The 19,618-nt window shown below is 47.7% G+C and overlaps 8 protein-coding genes across 8 annotated transcripts; 3 read left to right on the top strand and 5 right to left on the bottom strand.

Annotated features, from left to right (window-relative positions):
* Positions 1-15: 15 nt before the first annotated feature.
* Positions 16-1,846, bottom strand: BDW43DRAFT_278423 (uncharacterized protein). Its single transcript, XM_032042169.1, has 2 exons — positions 1,695-1,846; positions 16-1,626 (listed from the first exon to the last, which is right to left on the bottom strand). Exons 1-2 carry the CDS (start codon positions 1,738-1,740, stop codon positions 392-394), a joined length of 1,281 nt encoding a protein of 426 aa, XP_031899567.1. The 5' UTR covers positions 1,741-1,846; the 3' UTR covers positions 16-391.
* Positions 1,639-2,257, top strand: BDW43DRAFT_102325 (uncharacterized protein). Its single transcript, XM_032037777.1, has 2 exons — positions 1,639-1,883; positions 1,963-2,257. Exons 1-2 carry the CDS (start codon positions 1,852-1,854, stop codon positions 2,219-2,221), a joined length of 291 nt encoding a protein of 96 aa, XP_031899566.1. The 5' UTR covers positions 1,639-1,851; the 3' UTR covers positions 2,222-2,257.
* Positions 2,258-3,183: 926 nt separating this feature from the next.
* BDW43DRAFT_102294 (cation diffusion facilitator family transporter) lies at positions 3,184-5,218 on the bottom strand. The gene is made up of 4 exons (XM_032037776.1): positions 4,913-5,218; positions 4,780-4,830; positions 3,886-4,733; positions 3,184-3,808 (listed from the first exon to the last, which is right to left on the bottom strand). The coding sequence occupies exons 1-4, from the start codon at positions 5,191-5,193 to the stop codon at positions 3,408-3,410; spliced, it is 1,581 nt and encodes a 526-aa protein (XP_031899565.1). The 5' UTR covers positions 5,194-5,218; the 3' UTR covers positions 3,184-3,407.
* A 2,978-nt stretch (positions 5,219-8,196) lies between these two features.
* Positions 8,197-8,728, top strand: BDW43DRAFT_300802 (alpha/beta hydrolase; the record flags this gene model as incomplete). Its single annotated transcript, XM_032044957.1, has 3 exons — positions 8,197-8,488; positions 8,569-8,675; positions 8,708-8,728. The coding sequence occupies 3 exons, from the start codon at positions 8,197-8,199 to the stop codon at positions 8,726-8,728; spliced, it is 420 nt and encodes a 139-aa protein (XP_031899564.1).
* A 1,389-nt stretch (positions 8,729-10,117) lies between these two features.
* On the bottom strand, positions 10,118-10,553 carry BDW43DRAFT_278414 (uncharacterized protein). Its single transcript, XM_032042168.1, has one exon. It carries the CDS (start codon positions 10,354-10,356, stop codon positions 10,192-10,194), a length of 165 nt encoding a protein of 54 aa, XP_031899563.1. The 5' UTR covers positions 10,357-10,553; the 3' UTR covers positions 10,118-10,191.
* Positions 10,554-10,559: 6 nt separating this feature from the next.
* BDW43DRAFT_278410 (sugar porter family MFS transporter) lies at positions 10,560-12,735 on the top strand. The gene is made up of 6 exons (XM_032042167.1): positions 10,560-10,867; positions 10,939-11,218; positions 11,289-11,609; positions 11,702-12,061; positions 12,163-12,323; positions 12,451-12,735. Exons 1-6 carry the CDS (start codon positions 10,690-10,692, stop codon positions 12,654-12,656), a joined length of 1,506 nt encoding a protein of 501 aa, XP_031899562.1. The 5' UTR covers positions 10,560-10,689; the 3' UTR covers positions 12,657-12,735.
* Positions 12,736-14,887: 2,152 nt separating this feature from the next.
* BDW43DRAFT_300800 (putative C6 transcription factor) lies at positions 14,888-17,964 on the bottom strand (the record flags this gene model as incomplete). Its single annotated transcript, XM_032044956.1, has 6 exons — positions 14,888-15,256; positions 15,315-15,606; positions 15,665-16,088; positions 16,144-16,874; positions 16,956-17,188; positions 17,668-17,964. The coding sequence occupies 6 exons, from the start codon at positions 17,962-17,964 to the stop codon at positions 14,888-14,890; spliced, it is 2,346 nt and encodes a 781-aa protein (XP_031899561.1).
* A 771-nt stretch (positions 17,965-18,735) lies between these two features.
* On the bottom strand, positions 18,736-19,598 carry BDW43DRAFT_102134 (uncharacterized protein). The gene is made up of 3 exons (XM_032037775.1): positions 19,220-19,598; positions 19,123-19,153; positions 18,736-19,043 (listed from the first exon to the last, which is right to left on the bottom strand). The coding sequence occupies exons 1-3, from the start codon at positions 19,488-19,490 to the stop codon at positions 18,845-18,847; spliced, it is 501 nt and encodes a 166-aa protein (XP_031899560.1). The 5' UTR covers positions 19,491-19,598; the 3' UTR covers positions 18,736-18,844.
* Between the last annotated feature and the right edge of the window lie 20 nt (positions 19,599-19,618).

Here is a 19,618-nt window from a genome sequence, read left to right as displayed (position 1 = left end):
GGGGGAAGAATAAGTGTGGATTCAGTGCTCCATACCCAAACTACCATCCTCTTGATTTTTATTTCATTTTCAAATCGCCCTATTAGCCTGGAATTACATTTGGATATCTTAAAATGATCAAGACAGGGTTTCGTCATCAATATTTGGTAGGTGATCACAGCCCGGGGGGTTAAGACGACTTCATATCCCTCGAAGAAATGAATGGCTGGACCAGGAGAGAAAAAAAGAAAACAACAGTTCAATCATCACGGTTTGAGCATCACAGATCATACATGAAGTCACCGCTTGCTAGCTCGCAACTTGAACGTAACTACAAAGGGAACGAATATGAAACAAAGGAAAGTTAACAAAGGAAATCGATCATCGCACAAGAAAACTGGTATATCCGTTCTTATCTCCATGCTCCTTGGCTCAAAGATAATAAGCCCTGGATGCAATTAAGGTCTTCTTCCTGACTGGAACCGCCTCCGCCAGCCATGAATGTAGACACTTCAGTATCTACTGTTGGCACGGATTTATTGGTTGCTTTACGCTGCGACGCTTGAGAGAGCCGGAAGCGTCTGGCAGCTAGGTCCTTGTTGACTTTGCCCTCCCTCCCGTTGGTATCCCTAAGGGCGGGGCGAGAAGAATGGTGCTGGGATGCCGCTCGTCGGCGAACGTTTCGGGTTCCAGGAATCCAGTTCTCCTTGTCCGAATCGCCACAGTGCAACTCCAAATCGCCATCGCCTTTTCCTGCAATACCCTTTGAGTTTTCTATTGGGTAAGGGGAGTTTTTGTCGTTCACACCTCCGAGACCAGTCTCGAGGCGACCCAATGATGAGACTGCACGTGATAGTTTTCTCCTCTTCTCCCTCGTAGCTTGGGGAATAGGCGTCTTGAGATGTTCAGACGAGCTAAATGTCGCAGTATTTTTATACTTTGCCGACAGACTTCGTGTCAATGAACGCGGGGCCCCGGAGCGAAAAAATCCAGGGGACCCCGTATGTGAAGTACTTTGCGAACTAGTTGGGGTAGATAATGCACTCCGGGCATCGGTATCGAAAACAGATTCCCAGTTCCGGGGGTCGCGTGATCGTCCAAAGATCCTTTCCTTTTCGATAGATCCTCTGGGTGTTCCCAGAACCACTGCACTGTTGCTTCTCCGGAGTCCCGCAAACCGAGGGGTTCGGGTCGAAAACATAGAAATGCGGTTTTTGGATGGTGATGGTTCTCCATTTGCACGAATCACGGCTTTCCCATCTGAAGACATGGCAATTCGGAGCGCGTTGCGTCCCTTTGGTGGGGACGGAGTCAATTCACCTTCCTTTCTCACCATAGCCTCTCCGTCAAATGATAAGGATATTCGCAAAGATGGGGGTGACTTTACACCCTGCACTCCACGTGGTGTTAGGGGATGCTGTGCTTCCTGTTTTCCCTCTCGAAGGTCCGAGACAGATCGCTTCCTTTTGGCAGAGTTTTGGTGTGATTCATCGCATGGTACGCTCCCGTGTTCTTGGCTTAATTCAAGCTCCAATTGAGAACCCTCCTGTATTCCTTGGCTATTTTCTGGGGTTTCTGACGTTGCTATGCTCGTTTGAGAACCTAGAATGGGCTGTTCGGGTTCTTCTTGGCTTCCGCGGACAACATCTGATGAGAACGAGTCATTCTCTGAGGCCTGTGTCACCACGTTGCTATCATTGCCAGTTTCATCATACTGCTCCGTCCCACTTGAGGATCCTGGTTCTGCGGGTATACTCTCATCACTGAAACTCTGTTTCGACGCGTCGGACCGAGGAGCTAGCAGTTCATGAGGTTGAAGAGGCTTCGACTTCCGACGATCGTTCTGGCGACGGTTCTGGAACCATATCTATAATGTCGGAAAGCCACAGTCAGAATGGACGAGGGTAAGTTTATTAGCTCGATCTTGGCAACGTACTTGTACCTCCTTCTCGCCCAGTGACACGCGACTAACTATGCTGGTCCGGGCCGTCTTATCCGGCTTCGGGTTGCGTTGGTACTCTGCCTCCAAAATTGCATGGTCCTCGGGGCTGTGGTTTTAGATGGCTCACGCGTTAGCCAGTTATCAGGCAAAGCAGCCCACAGCATGAGATCATCGGGGTCATCCCGCAGTATATATACCTTGTGCGACGACGCTTTTGGCGGGCGAGTAACTTGTTATCGACCCGCGGGGGAAGGTTCTGAGTTAGGGTTTTCTGCGAGTGGACGAGAAAGGCATAATTAAGAGCAGCGGTAGACTCGGACGCCTGAGCTGTTGGTGGGGACGATGAGCATGGCACAGCAGAAGGCTCCTGGTCAGACATTGTGTACTTGATAGGTCAGGACGGAAGCATGAGGGTTTAATGAAGACAATTGCAAGAGCGAAGCGGGAGGTAAAGAGAATATAAGGAAGCACCGCTCTAGTCTGGGAGGAAGACTGGGGGCTAGTGATCTGGAGCGGAAAGGTGACCCCAAAAGAGTGGGAGGAAAAAGCGCTTCATCTAATCGCGTCGCGATGTGGACGCGGACGCACCCGTGCGGTTTAGGCGTTGTAACTGACTTTTTAGCCTTTCCGCCCATGGAGCACGAGGGCTCAAACTTTCTTTCACGGCGGAATTTCAAACTATTTTTTCTCTATTGTTTATAATAGATTAAATTTATAGACTAAAAAAATCTTGCACAACGTTCTCTTAATTTTCTCATCAATCTACTGTGGTTTCTGTTTTTAGATTCCTGTTCTCTCACTTCTCTTCCATCAACACCGGGCGCGGGGTTTGATACGGAATACCCGCTGACGACACATCGCGGTTCTGGTCCGTGTATAGTACACCATACAGTAACGATCTCTGATCATACCTCGGAATTCCATATGCTACTTAAGCCAGCACCACCACCAACCTTGGATAAGATGCATGACTGTCTGATCAAAGTGGGTACTTCTTGGCCAGCGAATTCAACGCGAGGGGTGACACGATCAACGTAAGGAGCGGTCGGCAGAGCCAATCCAGAAAACGATATTAAAAGATCTCCCACCCACCCACTGATAGATCTCCATGGTTGAAGTCGGACATATCATGTCGTGTGCGGCTGATTCGGGCAAGGTACAAGTAAGTAACCCCGGTGTGACTTGGTGAGGTTACAACGCAGCCTCTTTTCCAATCCTCTAAGTTACATACATACGGTCGGTTGCAGGTTACCAAAATTCGAGATGGGACGGCACGGACCCATCGCGTCCCCACGCGATGAACGCGGGGTCACGTGTGTGCTTACTTGTACCGGATGACTCAGCGGGTATTTATGGGGACTCCTGCACTCTATGCTTAATATGTTCTGTATTATTATTCGCTGTCCATCTCTATATAGAGTGATGGTAGACGGGATTGGAAGGGAAAACTCTTTCGGTCAGTATGATTTGACCAAGTTAGAAGGTGTCATGCCTCTTGCTGATTCATATGGCTGGGAATGTTCCACGGATCGTAGTCCATGTGTACAAAGGCCCGGTCAACAGTCGGTACACTCTCAATCATGTATTGAAGACTCTCGCCTATGTCGTGCGCGTCACGGAGGCTCGTCTTACCTTCCAGAACAATATCCACCTCAACATTCAAGAGGTCGCCTGCGTAGTAAGCCCTTAGATTCTGGATCTTGAGAATGGCCTTGGAAAACCGCATCGTCATATAAAGTAGGACGCTGTGGTCGATGGGTGACGCAGCCGTGCCCGTCAGATGTCGAATATGCTCGCCTGCAGTTCCACTCCAATTCCAGATGATGTAGACGGAGAGGAGTAGGCCACCTAGTGGATCGACCCACCAGGATTTGGTAAACGAGCCGACTGCAGAAGAAGAAAAAAGAGGCAGGTCAGAAAGAAACCTGCCACTCGTAAAGGGTATTGGGAAAGGGCACTCTTACTCAGAGGGAAGAGAATACTAAAGAGATTGAAGACCACGTCGGTTTGAGCATCTTGTGCCAGCGCCTGAACGCTCGAATTCTTGATTAATCGGCACCAGAACCAACACGCGAGCTTAACGACGACAGTGCTGGCCATCACTGCAATCGAGGGGATTGTTAAGTTCACCAATGTTTTATCGGAGGATATCAATTGGCTTAGCGATGTGATGGCAACCTGGACGAAAGAGGTCATCATCACAACTGCAAAGACCAACACACTCAATGGCTCCAATCGACGCCTGCTGATAGGGTAACTGTGGCGATCATCTTTTCGAACCAAAGTTGTTGCTACCCAGACGATGGCAGTGCTTAGAAAGTCCAATGCTCCATCCACCAAACTGGCAAGAACCGAAAGGGAGTTTGTCATGGACATGACGACAATTTTCGCTACTAGTAGGACTATGTTGGCGATAAAATTCACGTAAATGGCGACAGTAACAATGCGGGCGCCGTTGTCTACGAATGAGTCGTCTTTCAGCCCGCCCTCTGATGGGATTGGGGTTAACGTATTTTCGTCTCCTTGCTCAGATAAGAGATGCGAACATTCACTCGGGATTCGATAAAGATTCCTTGGAGTTCGTTTAATTCGGTCTTGCCTTTGTGGTGGTTCCTCGGAGCCATCAACAGCTGCATAGTGCCTGTTCCCAAACACATGACCGTGTCCGGTATCCCCGGTGAACGTTTCAGATGCGCTGGATCGAGATTGCTGATACTCGCCAATGAGCCGACATGGCAATGATGAGTCAAGCAACCGATCAATGTATACGTATTGCTCTATGAGACGGTTGTTCCGTTCATAATAGTCACGTCTGGAGACATTAGGTTAGTGTCAATTGAAGGAGAGACAATACTAACAATCCTTTTCGCATTCCATCTAGCTTGCTTTTGTCTTGATACAATAGTTGCCTATATGCCGTTTGTGTTAGATTACTATTTTCCTTCACGCCATCCCCTGGAAAGCAAAACATGTCCATGGTGAATTGCACACCAGTCATAGATGGGCTTGACATCCCCAATCAATTGCACTGCTCGTTCCAATGGCGGAACCTCCGTATAGTCCCGAGATGCGGCCAGCTCATCATAGCGAGTACTATCATCATAGGGCTCACGACCTTGAACAGAGATGGAACGCCTGCGGATGAGGCTTGCCAAGCGTTGGCCGCGTGTAGAGAGGATCTCGCCCTCAGGCTCAAGACTTGGTCGTCTAGGCTGTATAGAATGATGAGACCCCGAAAGTGCGGGTGATGGCGATGGGGAGAATTGTGGCATGGTGTTGGTCCGGGTAAGATGTGGTTTCGTACGGGTGAAATTTGAATCCATAGTGATGAAGATGAGTGGGGGTTTTAGGTTACTACATCATGGTTAGTGCCCGTGGGTCCGCGATCGGAACATGCCATTGAAACAAACATCCTTCAATTATTTAATTTTATTCTATTCAATATAGAACCAAATTAATCTATCTCGATAGAGATCATCCTAGATTAAGCGGCGAAAACAAGGACAACGAGCACATTGCTTCTTGCCTAAGGTAGACATTCTATACCCCAAGCACAGAGCTGGACCTCCGTACAAAAGCCCTAAGAAGCTAAATCCCCTGCCTAGCCCTTAATTTCCTCAAAGGTCCCCAATTCCACCAAGAATACTATCCCTCAGAGTAGTTCAGCCTTCACGATTCCAGAAATCCTTAATCAGACTCTCTGCCCTCCTAGAGGGATCGATCTGGCTAAGATCCCGGGCTCATTCTTCGGAGGTTGAGTAAAGCCATGATTCAACCGAAAGGCGTCACGCAAAATATCTACGACATCGGTGCAGCTATACAGAACTGCAAAAGCGAAAATGCGTTCTGACTTTATTCTTTCATCAAGAACAGCGACAACGTGTAGACGGGCGGTGTCTTCGACATTAACGAACCACTCTATAGTTCTGTCCTTAGTCCGTAATCTAGATTAGAGATAAAGTTTAACTTTTACACGGATGGATATGATCGATGGCAGATCGGCCCCTACATAAAAGGTCGCGCACAAGAGCCATAGCAGAGCCGCGTATCTTGGGGTGCAATATCTTGCCAAACTATAGCCAATCAAGGTTAGGTAATGATGTGTGTAGTACAATTCAAACTAAACCTACGTTTGTGCCGGAAGAACCGTGTTAAAATCAAATCCCGGGTTGTTCTGCTTGACCCATATCCATGCCTCACTTTCTGCCTCTGTCTTGGATGCACCGTAAACTAAGTATGGCTTTTGGACTAGAGGGATGCTAAGGTCCCAGGCGCCTAGTATGGAACCATCGTCCCAGTTATCTGGATATATTAGAAAGAGACAACGCGTTAGGCTAGGGGGAGTTTACTTGAGTCGATCTTGATTCCAGGCTGATTAGGCTGCAGAAATGAAGCAGCAGTAGCTGAGGAAGCCAGACCAATTTTGTCACAGTATCGTGTTTAGCTGCAACTTTGAGAATGCTCAACGTCATTGCGGCGGACTTTGATATAATCTCTGGATCCGGTTTCAGGGAGATGTCTGATGCCGAGAATTCATTCAGCACCGAGAAACTCCATGTCGAGAGAATGATGATACTACATGCACGACACCTGTAACGCCCTTCAGAACTCTATCTGGGGCATCCTCATCCCCAAGCTCCGGTAGCAAAGCTGATTCATAATGACCTCCACCATGTCTGGTGGCAAAGCTGTGATCAAGCCAGGGTTTCTCGGATCGGACGGTTCCGCGCACTCTATACCCACACTTGAGGAATTGGTCGACTATATGGGATGCTATGAAGCCATTTGCACCAGTTACCAGAATGAGGGATCCAGCAGGTATGGTAATGTCAGCCTGGGACGGCAGTGGCAGTGTAGTATTGGGGGAAGGCTGCTTATAAGCAAGGAAAAGATCTAGGGTGCACGATTCAAACCATAACATGGGAGCGAAACCTTACTAATATCGAGGAATAACAGGAAGATATCGGAAATATATCGACTTAAATTGGTTCATTGCGTGCTTTTTCTGTACAGACATGGAGAGAGTATCATGACAAATTCGGGGTTAAAGCGGCCCGAGGCTTAGGTATTAAGTATTTATTTATTCACTGCAGGATACGGCTCAAAAAAAAAATACGATATTAATCAGAATAGTAACAATGTGGTCGCGTTTCCCTTGAAGTAATCGCCACTTTAATGACAAATATTCTATCACATTCCAGTATATCTTCAGGCGCATCGATCGGCGCTCAATAGTCAACCACCTAGACACTAACCCATCCTGCAGCTGTCAAGTTATCGCAGATGCACTACGAAGAAGGCCTCGTGGGAAACCTTGGTTATATATCTAGCATTGCGTTTTTAGCCTCTACCGTATCGACTGGCATGGTCGTTATTCACGTCGAGGAATCAATGTAGGAAATTAGAAACGACAAGCGCGGTTTAACGCTTTGTCTCTATTAACTTTTCTAAATTCTACCACCGGTATATTAAGTACTATGGCATTTGCCTTATAATCATGGTTAAAATATAGGAAGAAGAAACAAAAAAATTAGCTAAGCCGGTGGGCTAATCGATGGATAACTGCTACTAGTAACAAGTATGTACTAGTAGTAGTAGGTTGCTGGAGGCATTAAGCTATAGGGGTTAATCTGCTTCATGTTAGTGCCCCGTAAAGCTGGTCATACAGAAACACCACCAACACCAAAGTTTGACGCATCGTCAGGTTTGATAGGTGAGGTAGTTGACGTGGTTATGGATTCATATGTGACAGCTTACTGTGCTGGATACAGATATATTGACCTTCTCGATATCCGGTGCTGTTATAGGGGGCATATGGAAGTAGATGGGGATTACCCTAAAAGTATTAGGGAGCTGTAAGCTGGATACATACACACTTAGCGCCCCCACCCACGAGGACTAGTGGTGCTTAGACTGCGGGGATTTGATAATCATACAACGTATACAGCACCTATTGGACACGTCGTGTAATGCACCCGTCTACCTGGAGTCTCTAGCGGCGAAGAAAAGGTAGATGCATCATGTCAAAGGATATATCAACTTCTCTTTCCTTTGCTAAAAATCCATCATATCGAGTATATACTTTTAAAATCATCGAGTAGACAGCCTTTTGCACTGCCCTGCCCATAGTCTAACTCAAAACATTGAGAAAGGGCGTTCCCTCCAGCATTCCCAAGCCTTGTCACCTCACCCTGTCTGTTGACTCTTACTGTTTTTTAGATTTCGCTTTGTTAATTGTCCACCTTGTCTGGCTAGTAGCCCTCATAGTCAACAATATGACGAACCCCGCCGTTGTCATCTGTCATGGTTCCTATCACAGCCCCGCCCCATATGAGCCCTTTATACGACACCTACAGAGTCAGGGATTTGAGTCTTACTGTCCTCATCGTCCAACCTGCAATCTCAGCGAACTCAACGTGGGTGATGTGGAACATCCGGACTTGGATCAAGAACCTCCCCTAGGTGGTTACCCAAGCGATACCGCGGATGTTGATGAAGTTATCCAACTCCTCGACAGGCTAGTCAATCAAAACGGCAAGCGTGTTCTGCTTGTGGCACATTCATCCGGTGGCTGAGTTGCTACCCAGGCTGCTGTCCCAGAGCTGCAGGCCAAGTCTCGCCAGACCGAAGGCCGAGCAGGAGGTGAGGAATATTCTACATGGGAGCCTTCGTCATCCCGGTGGGCGAGTCAGTTTCTAGCTTCTTTCAACCCAAAGACGCCACCATCGTTGCCCCGCCGTACATGCGATTTCATGTGAGTGACTTTGCGAATACGCATATTACTAGATAGGAGCTAACTTCATATAGAAACACGGTGTCGGGGGCCTCGGGACTGTTGTTGACGCCCCTCGATTTTTCTTCAATGACCTCGACCCCGATTCAGCGGTGATACGGATATACATACTTTCAGCTCTTACCCATGCTCGAATATGTTTGCTACCTAGTTATGATAGCCATCTCTTAGGGGTGTTACGTATGTTGCTATATACCCATATTAAACACTTAGATTTCATATGTGTATTTTCTTAGTAGGTTGTCCAGACAGAAACTAACTGGGTCGTGACTCTATTGGATCTCTTCACTATTAACCATTAATTTTCTCGGTAAGCCGATCAATATAAACCGGGACCTCAAAGATGTAGTACAGACCGACTTTGCCTCTGCAGTATTCAATATGGTAGTTGATCTCGTTGTCGTCCTGTACCTGGTGGCCTGAGGCTTGGAAATGTCTAAAGAGCAAACGCAGAGCGTTACTGTACTACTAGCGGCCATCCGATGATCCATGCTTGGTATAATATAGGGGCCCAAGGATATCGAATATTATATATGTATAAAATCTAATATGTATGTGCGATCATCCATTCAAGCTTGACGTTTATAAAACCCTGTATTATAAGGAAAAGAGGTCCTTTGTCTCCGTAGTACATACTATTAAGTAATTCTAAGTGATACATTATGCATGAATCTAAATATTATTCAGATATATTTATACAAAACCCCAATGCTGAAAGTTTAGACATGATATTCTATAGGAGGAACAACTATGTTTGCGATACTATACCTTCTCTAACATCATCAGGTTTATACTCGTAAGCATGCAAGCTATTCCCTAATATGAGGTCTATTCTTGATTAAGAAACGCAATTCGCGTTCCCAAGGGTATGTACATATCTTAGGAGCAGTTGCAACTTATCTGCACGTGATGCGTAGTACTGAAAACACTGCACCAGGATTGGTAGTGCTTAAGGGCAGCAATCAACTCATTCATCCATTCTCTTGTTCTCTAGGGATACTCTCATAAAATACATTTTAGGTAGGAAGTAAGTAAGTAGGCTGATGAGATGGTTGAGGGCGGTGACTTTGGCGGCTCCTATTCTGCCTGTCAGTACGAGGAATTTTATCAAATGGCTGGCCAGACTCCGAGGATCAAGTTCCTGCTTTAACCAGCCGGCCTCATTCCTAAGAGGAACTTAGGCCCAAATACGCGCCACCTCTACAAATCAGATGAGTGATCTTGCTTGGAACTGAGATAGGATCATTCATGTGAAAATGAACCATGTGATATAATATAGCCCGTAGAGGATCCCATACATTCCCACCATGTATGCGTCCAATTGTGAGATCCCGAAAAGTTCAACAGTCCAGTGCGTCCAGAACTCAGGGTCATACATTTTCTCCTCAGCCAGACCGGCCCGACTTGGCAATAAAGGTCATTGAGCTGATTCGTTCTCGTGTTGAAGTGGGAGCACGCTCGCCGTGTTGGACAACGATTAGGGCAAAATTGAACGCCACCCTGAGAAAGCGGTCGACAATACGTGGAATAATCCCTTTACCCGGCAATGCCTAAATGCATCTAATCTATCTAGGCTTGGCTCCTTGTTGCCTTGGAGGCTAGGAAATGTGACGATTTGAGTCGTTCCAATCATCAGGCCCATGGGGAAATGGCGTGGTTTTAGCGTCGGGCGGGTCGTCCCCGGATTTTCTCCACGCCGTCCATTGGTTTCGTTCTTGTTTACCCGCCAGTCAGTGCGTCCCGGTCATCCCATGTCAATCGGCTTAGTCCTTAAAACAGATAAGCCTCGCTTATAATACAGGCTAATACTTATACTTGAATATATTAACTTAAGGCAATGCCGTCTTTCACTCTCTTTCCCTCCGGCCTCATCCCCACTCCTCTTTTGTCCTCACCCCTCTCTCTTCCCGTGTTCCCTGGGTTGACCTAGATCGGCTCATAGCCTGCCCAAGGTGATACTATTTCCGTATCCAGCATGGGTCGGGGCTTTACTATCGGCCTGGCCGCATTTGCGGCTACCGGGTCGTTCCTCTTCGGGTATGACAGCGGAGTCATGACCGATGTGATCGAATCGAAGAATTTCCTGGCCTTCTTCGACACGGTCCAGACATCTCCCATTATTGGGGCCATTAATAGTACATTTTCCGGTGGAGGTACGAAACTTATCCATTACAGAGAAAGCAACAAGGGGCCCAACCAGTCAGTGCTAATAAGTCGATCATAGCTGCCTTGGGCTCCCTCCAGGGAGGACTTACGATGGATCGGTTCGGCCGTAAATTCACTATACAGATGGGCGCCGTAATCTGCCTTGTTGGAGCTATACTTCAGACCGCTGCTCAGAACTTGGCTATGATGCTTGTTGGCCGTATTCTAGCTGGGTGGGCTGTCGGTATTCTGTCGATGTCGGTCCCAGTTTATCAAGCGGAATGTGCTCATCCGCGAAGCCGAGGTTTTATCATCGGGTTATCACAACAAATGATCGGCATCGGGTTCATTGTCAGCACGTATGTCTTATTCTGCCCGCCTTCCTCTCTGTGCTTCCTTCGCGACGATCTAACGTTGATGCTGCGATAGATGGGTCGGATTTGGATCACTCCACGCCCCGGAAACCAGCGAGTTCCAGTGGCGGTTCCCTCTGGCATTTCAGACAGTGCCTTGCATACTGCTAGCGGTGGGAATGTTCTTCATGCCTGAATCTCCAAGATACCTGGTCGAAAAAGAACGGTATGAGGAAGGCATGAAGATCCTGCGGAAGTTACATTATGACGGCACGAATGACGAATGGATCCAAACGGAGTACAACGAGATCAAAACAACCATCGACGCTGAGAAGGCCGTTACAGCCTCGGGTTGGCTCATCATGTTCCAGGTTCCCCAGTGGCGGACTCGGTTGTTGTACGTTGAGACAGACCCCTACTCCGATACTCAGTCCTTGAAGTTCCATTGAAGATTACAGACACTAATGACGTCTGCTTGCACTACAATAGTCACGGTATTGCCGTTCAGTGTTTTGCACAAATGACCGCTGTCAATGTGATTGGCTACTACCAAACTATCTTGTACAACTCGCTCGGAATTACAGGAGGTCGCAACATCCTCGTCGCTGGTATCTATAACTGCGTGGGACCGGTTTGCAACTTGATCTTCATCTTCTTCCTCCTTGATAGAGTGGGGCGCCGGAAGCCCATGTTGTATGGCTCAATTGCTGTCACCATCGTCCTGATTTGCGAGGCCGCCCTTACTTCGGTGAACGAAGATGGGTCCCGGACGAGTTACAGCATCGCCGGCGTGTTTTTCATTTTCTGCATCACCGTTATTTTCTCCTTCTCGTACGGATCATGCGCCTGGTACGTCTTTCCCCGACTCTTCCAAGCCGGTAGAATACGGTTACTGCATTGGGTAGTAGTAGTAATGCTCCATGAATGATACTAACAACGCCTTCGCCTAGGGTCTACATGGCCGAAGTCATGCCGATGCAAATCCGAGGCCGAGGAAATGCCGTCGCGACCAGCCTGGGAAACTGGGTTGTAAGCACGATCTGGAATCAAGTTGCACCGATCGCATTTGGAAAGATTCATTGGAGGTTCTACCTGGTCTTCATTCTCTTCAGTACGTTTCTCTTTCCTTCCTTTCCTGAACGTTGCGGGGAACATGAGGCGAAGATACAAAAAAAGAAGAAAAGAAAGAAAGAAAGAAAAAGAAAAGATTCCGTTACTGATTTTCGCCCCTACTCTAGATGCCTGTATCACCATCCCAACGGTCTTTTTCCTGTTCAAGGAGACCAAACAGAAGTCTCTGGAAGAAATCGATCTTCTCTTCGGTGGACGGGCGTTGGGCACGTTGCCGGAGAATGTAGAAGCGAAGGCGGCCGAGGCGGAAAATGATAAGGCGGAAGAAGCTGGGGTATCGTATACGAATGTGGAGTATACTAGTCAAGTGTGATTTATTTACATGACATGAAGTATGATGTATGTATGTATTGTGTGCAGATCAAATGAACGTGAACCATGTGTGATGTCGTCATCTTTCGATCTTCACTTAAGAAAGCTATATTCTTGAAGCACCTGACCACGGAAATAGTAGTACTACTACAAGTAAGAAGTAGCTCTGTCCCCTCTCGTCCTTTGTGGGGGTCCCGTATTCCTCTTCCAGCAAACTGCGGCCCTAGCGGAACTTACGGTAATTTTTGCCATTCCCGCGTTTTCGATATGCCTCGTTGATTGGTCGTGGAGCTGGGTTAAATTACCTCCCACCAATCCATGGATTGTGTCACGGTAATTGTTACCTGATAATGAGATGAGCACTTCAACTTGTTCTCAAAACCCACCATTTCAATTTGAGAGAGGGTCCTATCCCTTCCGCGGAACTGTCATGATTGAAATGATGAGTATACTTCCAGTCAGTAAGGGATCATCATCCATGGGTGGCATGACTGGAAATGGCATGACACAGCCAAGAATGCTCACGAGATGAGAGGAAGATCCGATCCCTTGTCGCATGGGCGCCAAGCAGAAACCAAAGTCAATTTATCCCTTGACTGGAATGTAAGGCAAGTTAGTTAGTTGCCTTCACATACGCACAGCCTTCTTTTGGAGAGAGAGAGAGAGTCAGTGTGTGGGGGGGGGGGGGGAAGGACATTAATTAGAGCTTTGTTTTAAGGTAGGCTATGAAACCGCTGAATTCTAAATAACCTTCTTTCTGGGTCTCCCCCTTCTTTCTTGTTTTCTCTCTCTCTTCCCCTTTCTCCTTTTTTCCCGTCTTTTCTTTCTGGTCTTCTTTTTTGGGCGGCTTTTTGTTTTCTTTCCACACCCCCCTCCTCATACCTACGACAGAGCTGGGGGGACCGAATGCACCTCGTCTCCTGTCGAGATCTGCTGACTGGATGCTCTTGATGGTCTGATAGCTTTCAACTACTGTCTCCACTGTTTTCGGCTTTAATTGGGGGCCAACCCCACCCACCGAGCGACAACCAATTTATCGAAGACGCATTCTCCTCGCCCTCACTCGTAAGTCGATAGATAGGTGATTTTAAGGAAGGAACAGAAAGGATCCCGCGAAAGTTTAAAATAATCAGTCGCATTTCCATCCTACCCAGCGCAAAACAAAATCTCCGTTACGTGTTTCCCCGGCGACTACCCGCTGTCCTAGGGACATGCATGGAACATGGGGTTGTCGTCGGACAAAACAAACCTCGAACATAACACCCACATGGCCGTTGTTCTCGGCGTTGGACTTGGTGTTGTGACTTTAATTATCATGTGTTTACTGTGAGTAGAGCGCCGTATTTCTCTGTTTCTATTCTCCTGTGGAGCCGATCTTCTATGGTTCTTGTCGGAGGGGGGGGGGTTCTCTTTTCGCGAGGATCGTACATGAAACACTATATATAATCTTTCGCATTCACTACTATACATTGTGGCCACGACTTATATTGCATTTATTCTAGATTAACCATCTTTGTGAACCGCCGCGAGCACCGGCCTTGCTCCAAAAGCAAGAAAAAGAGATCGAGCGACAAGCTGCGCAAATTGGATGCCGTGTCTCCGACTCGGACTCTAGAGGAATGGTGCTCGAAATCGAAAGGGCCCCTTTTACCTTCCGAGGGAGTCGATGGTCAATTTGTGTGGTAAGTTGCGCCGCAATCTTTCGTGTCGCCTGCGCTCCGGACTAGTCTATCATCTGGACCGTGTTTCCGACCCTGCCAGCTAACATGCCGGCCCCTTGACAGCGTTGTTTGCCTTGAATCGGTTCTACCGTCTCAGGAGATCCGAGAGCTGAAATGTCTGCACGTTTTTCACAAGGAGTGCTTGGAGAAATGGTATCTGCAGGACCATTTCAATTGCCCGCTCTGCCACAGGGCGTATTATTTTCAAGAAACGCATCCCGGTAATGACTTTGTATGGATGGTATGATTTATGTTGGTTGATGCTCGTGCCATGCTTTTTACTCACGCTTCTTACGCGGCGTTCGGCTTGTTCGATGGAATTAGGGTTGGGTTGGGTTGGTTTTTGCTCCGGTCAGCGTGGATGGCTCTTTTCTTGCGCTTTCTTCGCCGCATCTTCTCGTTTGTCGAGCTTTCTATTATACAATGCCGTCGGATAATTATGTCTTTTTCTCTCTCTCTTCGACTACCGGTGCTGAAATATGCTACCCTAGCGAATCCGCTCTGTGTGCAACTAATTCCTTGAAAGACCAAAGCCGTCCGTGGAGGGCGGATATTCGGCGTTGAAGTCCCAGGTGCTAGGATTGTACCAGTCCAGAAAGTTATCCAGGCCAGAGGTCACGTCGTTGAAGGCATCTCGTTGAATAGGCTGTGGGTCGATAATTTGGTCGAGGATATGGGACAATTTCTTCTCGGCTTCTTTGCAGGTCTGGTAATTACCATAGGTCGGACGCGGGACCCACGACAGACATGACAGAAATACACTCAAATTGCGAATGATTTCCGCGCGAGGCAACGCAATAGAGTGCGGCCTGATTCCCTGGGTCTGGTGAAGAAGCTCAAGCGTCAGAACACTAGCGCTGGGAACTCCATAGTACAGGATCTACGATATATTAGCATCTAGGAGTGAGGGGTGATGCCCCGTGGGCGAGAAATCTTACAATCCAGGAGAAATGCCTGTTCAAGTCCATGGACTGCTCACACTCGGAGCCGATCCTGATAACGATGGATAGAGCCTGTCTTGACGTATCAATCAACGCCTCTTGGCCTGTATTTGTGCGTTTCACCAGGGCTCGCTGGAGGAGGAAGATGGTGTAGAGGTAATCCAGGTATATGTGGAGACTGGGGAAAGACGATGCATATGATTCCGCATCCTCGTCTTGTCCTTGGACATCGTATCGTATAAAGGACGGGGCCGCTTCCAACGTGGCTCGCGCTTTCTCGATAATTTTACTATGTGTATTTAGTGGTCATGTGCTTTGTTGAGATAGGTCGACATAGACTTGCTTACTTGGACTTTTCAACGAAATCCCAGTCGTCATGTGTTCCCAACGCCAACTCAAGCGCCTGATCCCTATACACCGAGAAGATGAATCGAAGACGTATCATGCCCACCCTGTAATTTGGCCTCTGGGTATTCCAGCCTTCCATGCTCAGACTCGAAATTTCTTGAGTGAGGCTTTCATCACCTGCCACCAGTGTGTCCTCATGCAAATCCATAGGGGGTGTCAGCGTGCAGTAACGATAATTGATTAGCGGTGGCCGCCCCACAAACGTGGCTATTGCCTTGTCTGCATAAAAGGCGGAAGCAAAGCATATTCTTCTCCATTGCCGGAGAAAAAAGGGGCAATCGTCCACTTGCGAACTTTCCTGGTGGAAGCCGGCAGCGTACACAGTCGCTGACAAGTCTCCCAGTCGGCGCCAGGCCTGATAGCCTAAGTCAATCGTCAGTATGTGCTAAATAGATTGCGCAAGAGATATAAACATAACTTGTATCACCATAATGTTGAGTTTTCAACATCACATCATTATACTGAGCAAAGCCCAATAACTCGTTGATTGAAGATGCCTGGTCACAAAAGCTGAGACAGACACTGCTTGCCTCCACGATTTGAGCACGCAGTCTCTCGCGGGCTTCATTGCTAGGTGCTGCTTGGACTAGGTCTGGGTCATTATCAGATGTGGACATTAGGGATATTCCGGAGATGGTCAAGACGGCCCCAAGAGCCTCCCATCGAAGATTTTTGCCGGTGAACGAAGCGCAATACTCATGGACGGTCATCGAACGATGCGGGGTTAGTGGTCTGGATGTATTTTGAGATATTTGGTAGACTAAAGCCTGGAACTGGGCATCAATGTCGCTGCTGAGGTCTAAACCCTCAAAGGTAGTTCGGAGCGTTTCAATAACGGCCTCAATGACGGTAATCGGGACTACCACGATTGCTTTTCGGGAGTATAATTTCCGGATCAAAACATCGTAAATAGGCAAATCATAAATGAGCTTCAACAGCTCCAGTCCAGCTCTTAAACGGTCTGGGTCAACGAATCTAGCAGAAGGGCTTGCCACCTTACTGCTGTCCATATCGAAGGGGAGATCACTGCGATGCTCCGTGAGAACGGCAGAATAACTAGTCGCCCCTAAGTATCCAGGCAATTCAGGGGTTGGCTCTAGGTTTGCACTGAGGCGAGTACTTTCCGTAGCCAATGTTGGGCTCGAAACACTTTAATCATGTTAATATTTGCCTGTTGCTCTTCGATATTTTCTGTAATCTCGTTTCATTGCAAACTAGTAGGGCTCTTACTTTGATCTTGGTTGAACGGTTAGGCCCCGTGACGCTCCGATTGGACTGGTCCGATTTGAGACCACCCCCTTTGTCATTGGAGCTGGATGGTAGAAACACCGTGCAGTGATCTTCTTCGCTATACATCTGCCACACACTGGCCTTGCGTGGTCGCACCGCAGCTTCGATTTGCGACATGGTTCACAAGACTGGAGTGTGCCATTGCGGCGGACTGCGGGGCCACGAGTCGGTCGCTCCGCCATTCCCCCATCGAGTGTCATCCACGAGATCCCGATGCTAGAAATGATGCTTTATCTTCATCTGCTTGTTGTAATTCTGTTGTTTGTTCAGTGACAAGGGAAGTTGGAATTTGTCATGTGAAGTCCGAAGTGGAAATCCAACCGTTATCCTTATAGTCTAACTGGAAATAGTTAGCTCATTGTTCCCAGTCATTAACCAGGATTGCCCTAAGGTCTAGAACATCATCAATGTAAAGAACAAGACGCTCTGTTCAAATACTACCGTAACGAACTTTTAGACTTTTCTAAATTTACAATCCACCCTTCCGATCCGCCAACAGCGCCTCGCCGTAGTGGCTAACATCATACCCGTTCTCCTCCAAATATGCCTTGAACCTGGCATCCTCCGTCTCTAACTCTCGAGACATATCTGGGATCGTAAACCATGCGATCAGACCACCAACCGCAGTGAAGGCAGACGCAATTAGAAACACAGCCTGCTGTCCCTCTGCAGTAGTATCAAATGAGTTTTGGATAGGAGTGAACACTTCCGTGCCAATGGAAGCACCAGCCTTGCCTACAGCGGCGGCAAGCCCCAGAAAGTGGCCCCGGAGAGGGGTAGGAAAGGACTCTGCCGCACAGAGAAAGGTAGATACACCGGGTCCCATTTCGCCCAATGCCATGAAGATGCCGTACATGACCACGAACAGCGGGAATATGCTTTGGATCGGGTGAAGGGCACCGCCAAGGATGAAGCCCCAGATGGACCAGATCATGAAACCGAGAGTCATGGTCTGTTTGCGACCTATCTTGTCCATGAGGAGTCCGCCGAGAAGGCACCCGGGGAGATAGAAGCAGTTGATAACCGTCTAAAGAGCGATTTACTTGGTTAGTTCTTGGATTAGAAACGCGATGAACGGGGTACTCACCCCGTAGCCGATATTTTGGACAGTAGAGTTGTCGGTCATCAGTTGTTGAATAATAGTAGATGAGAAGATTCCGAACGGGTAGGTGACAAAGTCATAGCAGAACCATGCCAGGGCTGTAAGGTTAGCATATAAAGTGTTAAAATTAAGAGATTTTGGGACTCACAAGTTCCGAGCATTGGCTTCCAATATCTTTTGAGAATAAGCCAGTACGGATACCTAGATTTAATGCTATGTTTCCGGTATTGAGTTGAGTTGATCATACGAATCCGGAAAAAACAGATAAAGAGCGGAAGCTATTGTTTTTTCTATTAGCAAGATGTGGTGAGAAAGGATAAGCGCCTCAGTTTGACATACCACAAATCCAAGGCCAAAGCATACACGCCATACACCAGCTCTAGTCTCCTGACCATAGCAAGCGAGTACAATCAACGCCACGATGCCGGCAGTGACGAAACCCTAAGGTCATGTACGTCAGTGCTTCCTTTTATTTTGTTATTTGTGTATAAGTGACATTGCTACATACCAAGTCTACCGCAAAATCGGTAGTCGATGCGACTAAGAAGCCTCGATTTTTTCGGAGCTTCACTGTCTCGTCTGCTGCCTCCGTTGCACTTGTTGCACAGACAGGATACTCGCCTCCAGCCCCAAAGCCGGCGACACCACGGGCCACGATCATCATCCAGAACATTCTGAATACTTGTAAGCGGCTTTGGCCGATGCATTAATAGGGGGAAGGAAGAACCTACCCCAACTCAGATGTTCCGTGTGCAGCTGCAGCCAAGGCAATTCCTAGAACCAAGAACAGGGTAGCTGCCACCACACCCGTTCTCCGTCCCACTCGATCAATGAGGATACCGAAAAAAAGCATTCCAAAGATTTCTCCAATCAGGAACGAGTTTGAAAGTCTACTCTTGATTGTTGGAGACATGCCATCGTTGTATCTATTGCGTACCAAGGGACTAGTCAGCGGAAGACATCTTGGCTTCAATGCTTGAATAGCTTGCGTCGAGGGGCACTAACAAGACCGAGAATAAGGGTTCCATGTATCCAACTATACAGATCAGCAGGCATTAGCAATCACTCTTGGCTATGAATCAAGCATTAGTCGTGTACTGACTGATCTGCGCATTATAGCCATCGCTGAAAAGAGCCAGGCCTGAAATTATCACATTCAGTACACCCGAGCTTTTGCCAGATTGGCCGGCTTCGACATCCCCATTACTTTCAATGGCACCATTCTGTGCTTTAGTATTACCCCAATTGTCCACTGTGACTTTGGCATCCTTGATCATTGAAGTATCGGGTGGGGAATTCTCTATCGAGGAGGCCATAGCTGGAATGATATAGACAACCACTGTAGATCCGAAGGGCGACGGACAAAGAAACATAAGGTACTAGGTATTTAATTCCCATGTCGGGCAATACTCTGTATACATACCACCGACACTGATGGATGGCTATGTGTGTACACACTCAGATTGTTGGAATGGAAGTCGACCAATGATGATCGGTAGAT

Source organism: Aspergillus alliaceus (genome assembly GCF_009176365.1).
Source record: "Aspergillus alliaceus strain CBS 536.65 unplaced genomic scaffold BDW43scaffold_26, whole genome shotgun sequence".
NCBI classification, from domain to species: Eukaryota; Fungi; Ascomycota; class Eurotiomycetes; order Eurotiales; family Aspergillaceae; genus Aspergillus; species Aspergillus alliaceus.
This window is presented reverse-complemented; position numbering and strand designations above follow the sequence as displayed.

Coding starts and splice junctions, on each gene's coding strand:
- BDW43DRAFT_278423 (XM_032042169.1), bottom strand. CDS start 1,740: ATGAGAGTATACCCGCAGAACCAGGATCCTCAAGTGGGACGGAGCA. Junction 1,627..1,694: donor TCCTCAAGTGGGACGGAGCA/GTATGATGAAAC, acceptor CGTTCTCATCAG/ATGTTGTCCGCGGAAGCCAA.
- BDW43DRAFT_102325 (XM_032037777.1), top strand. CDS start 1,852: ATGTCGGAAAGCCACAGTCAGAATGGACGAGG. Junction 1,884..1,962: donor CACAGTCAGAATGGACGAGG/GTAAGTTTATTA, acceptor CTATGCTGGTCC/GGGCCGTCTTATCCGGCTTC.
- BDW43DRAFT_102294 (XM_032037776.1), bottom strand. CDS start 5,193: ATGCCACAATTCTCCCCATCGCCATCACCCGCACTTTCGGGGTCTCAT. Junction 4,831..4,912: donor GTCAAGCCCATCTATGACTG/GTGTGCAATTCA, acceptor AACGGCATATAG/GCAACTATTGTATCAAGACA. Junction 4,734..4,779: donor GATGGAATGCGAAAAGGATT/GTTAGTATTGTC, acceptor TAATGTCTCCAG/ACGTGACTATTATGAACGGA.
- BDW43DRAFT_278414 (XM_032042168.1), bottom strand. CDS start 10,356: ATGGGCCTGATGATTGGAACGACTCAAATCGTCACATTTCCTAGCCTC.
- BDW43DRAFT_278410 (XM_032042167.1), top strand. CDS start 10,690: ATGGGTCGGGGCTTTACTATCGGCCTGGCCGCATTTGCGGCTACCGGG. Junction 10,868..10,938: donor TAGTACATTTTCCGGTGGAG/GTACGAAACTTA, acceptor AGTCGATCATAG/CTGCCTTGGGCTCCCTCCAG. Junction 11,219..11,288: donor ATCGGGTTCATTGTCAGCAC/GTATGTCTTATT, acceptor ATGCTGCGATAG/ATGGGTCGGATTTGGATCAC.
- BDW43DRAFT_102134 (XM_032037775.1), bottom strand. CDS start 19,490: ATGTTTCTTTGTCCGTCGCCCTTCGGATCTACAGTGGTTGTCTATATC. Junction 19,154..19,219: donor TGGCTATAATGCGCAGATCA/GTCAGTACACGA, acceptor TGATCTGTATAG/TTGGATACATGGAACCCTTA. Junction 19,044..19,122: donor GAACCCTTATTCTCGGTCTT/GTTAGTGCCCCT, acceptor GGTACGCAATAG/ATACAACGATGGCATGTCTC.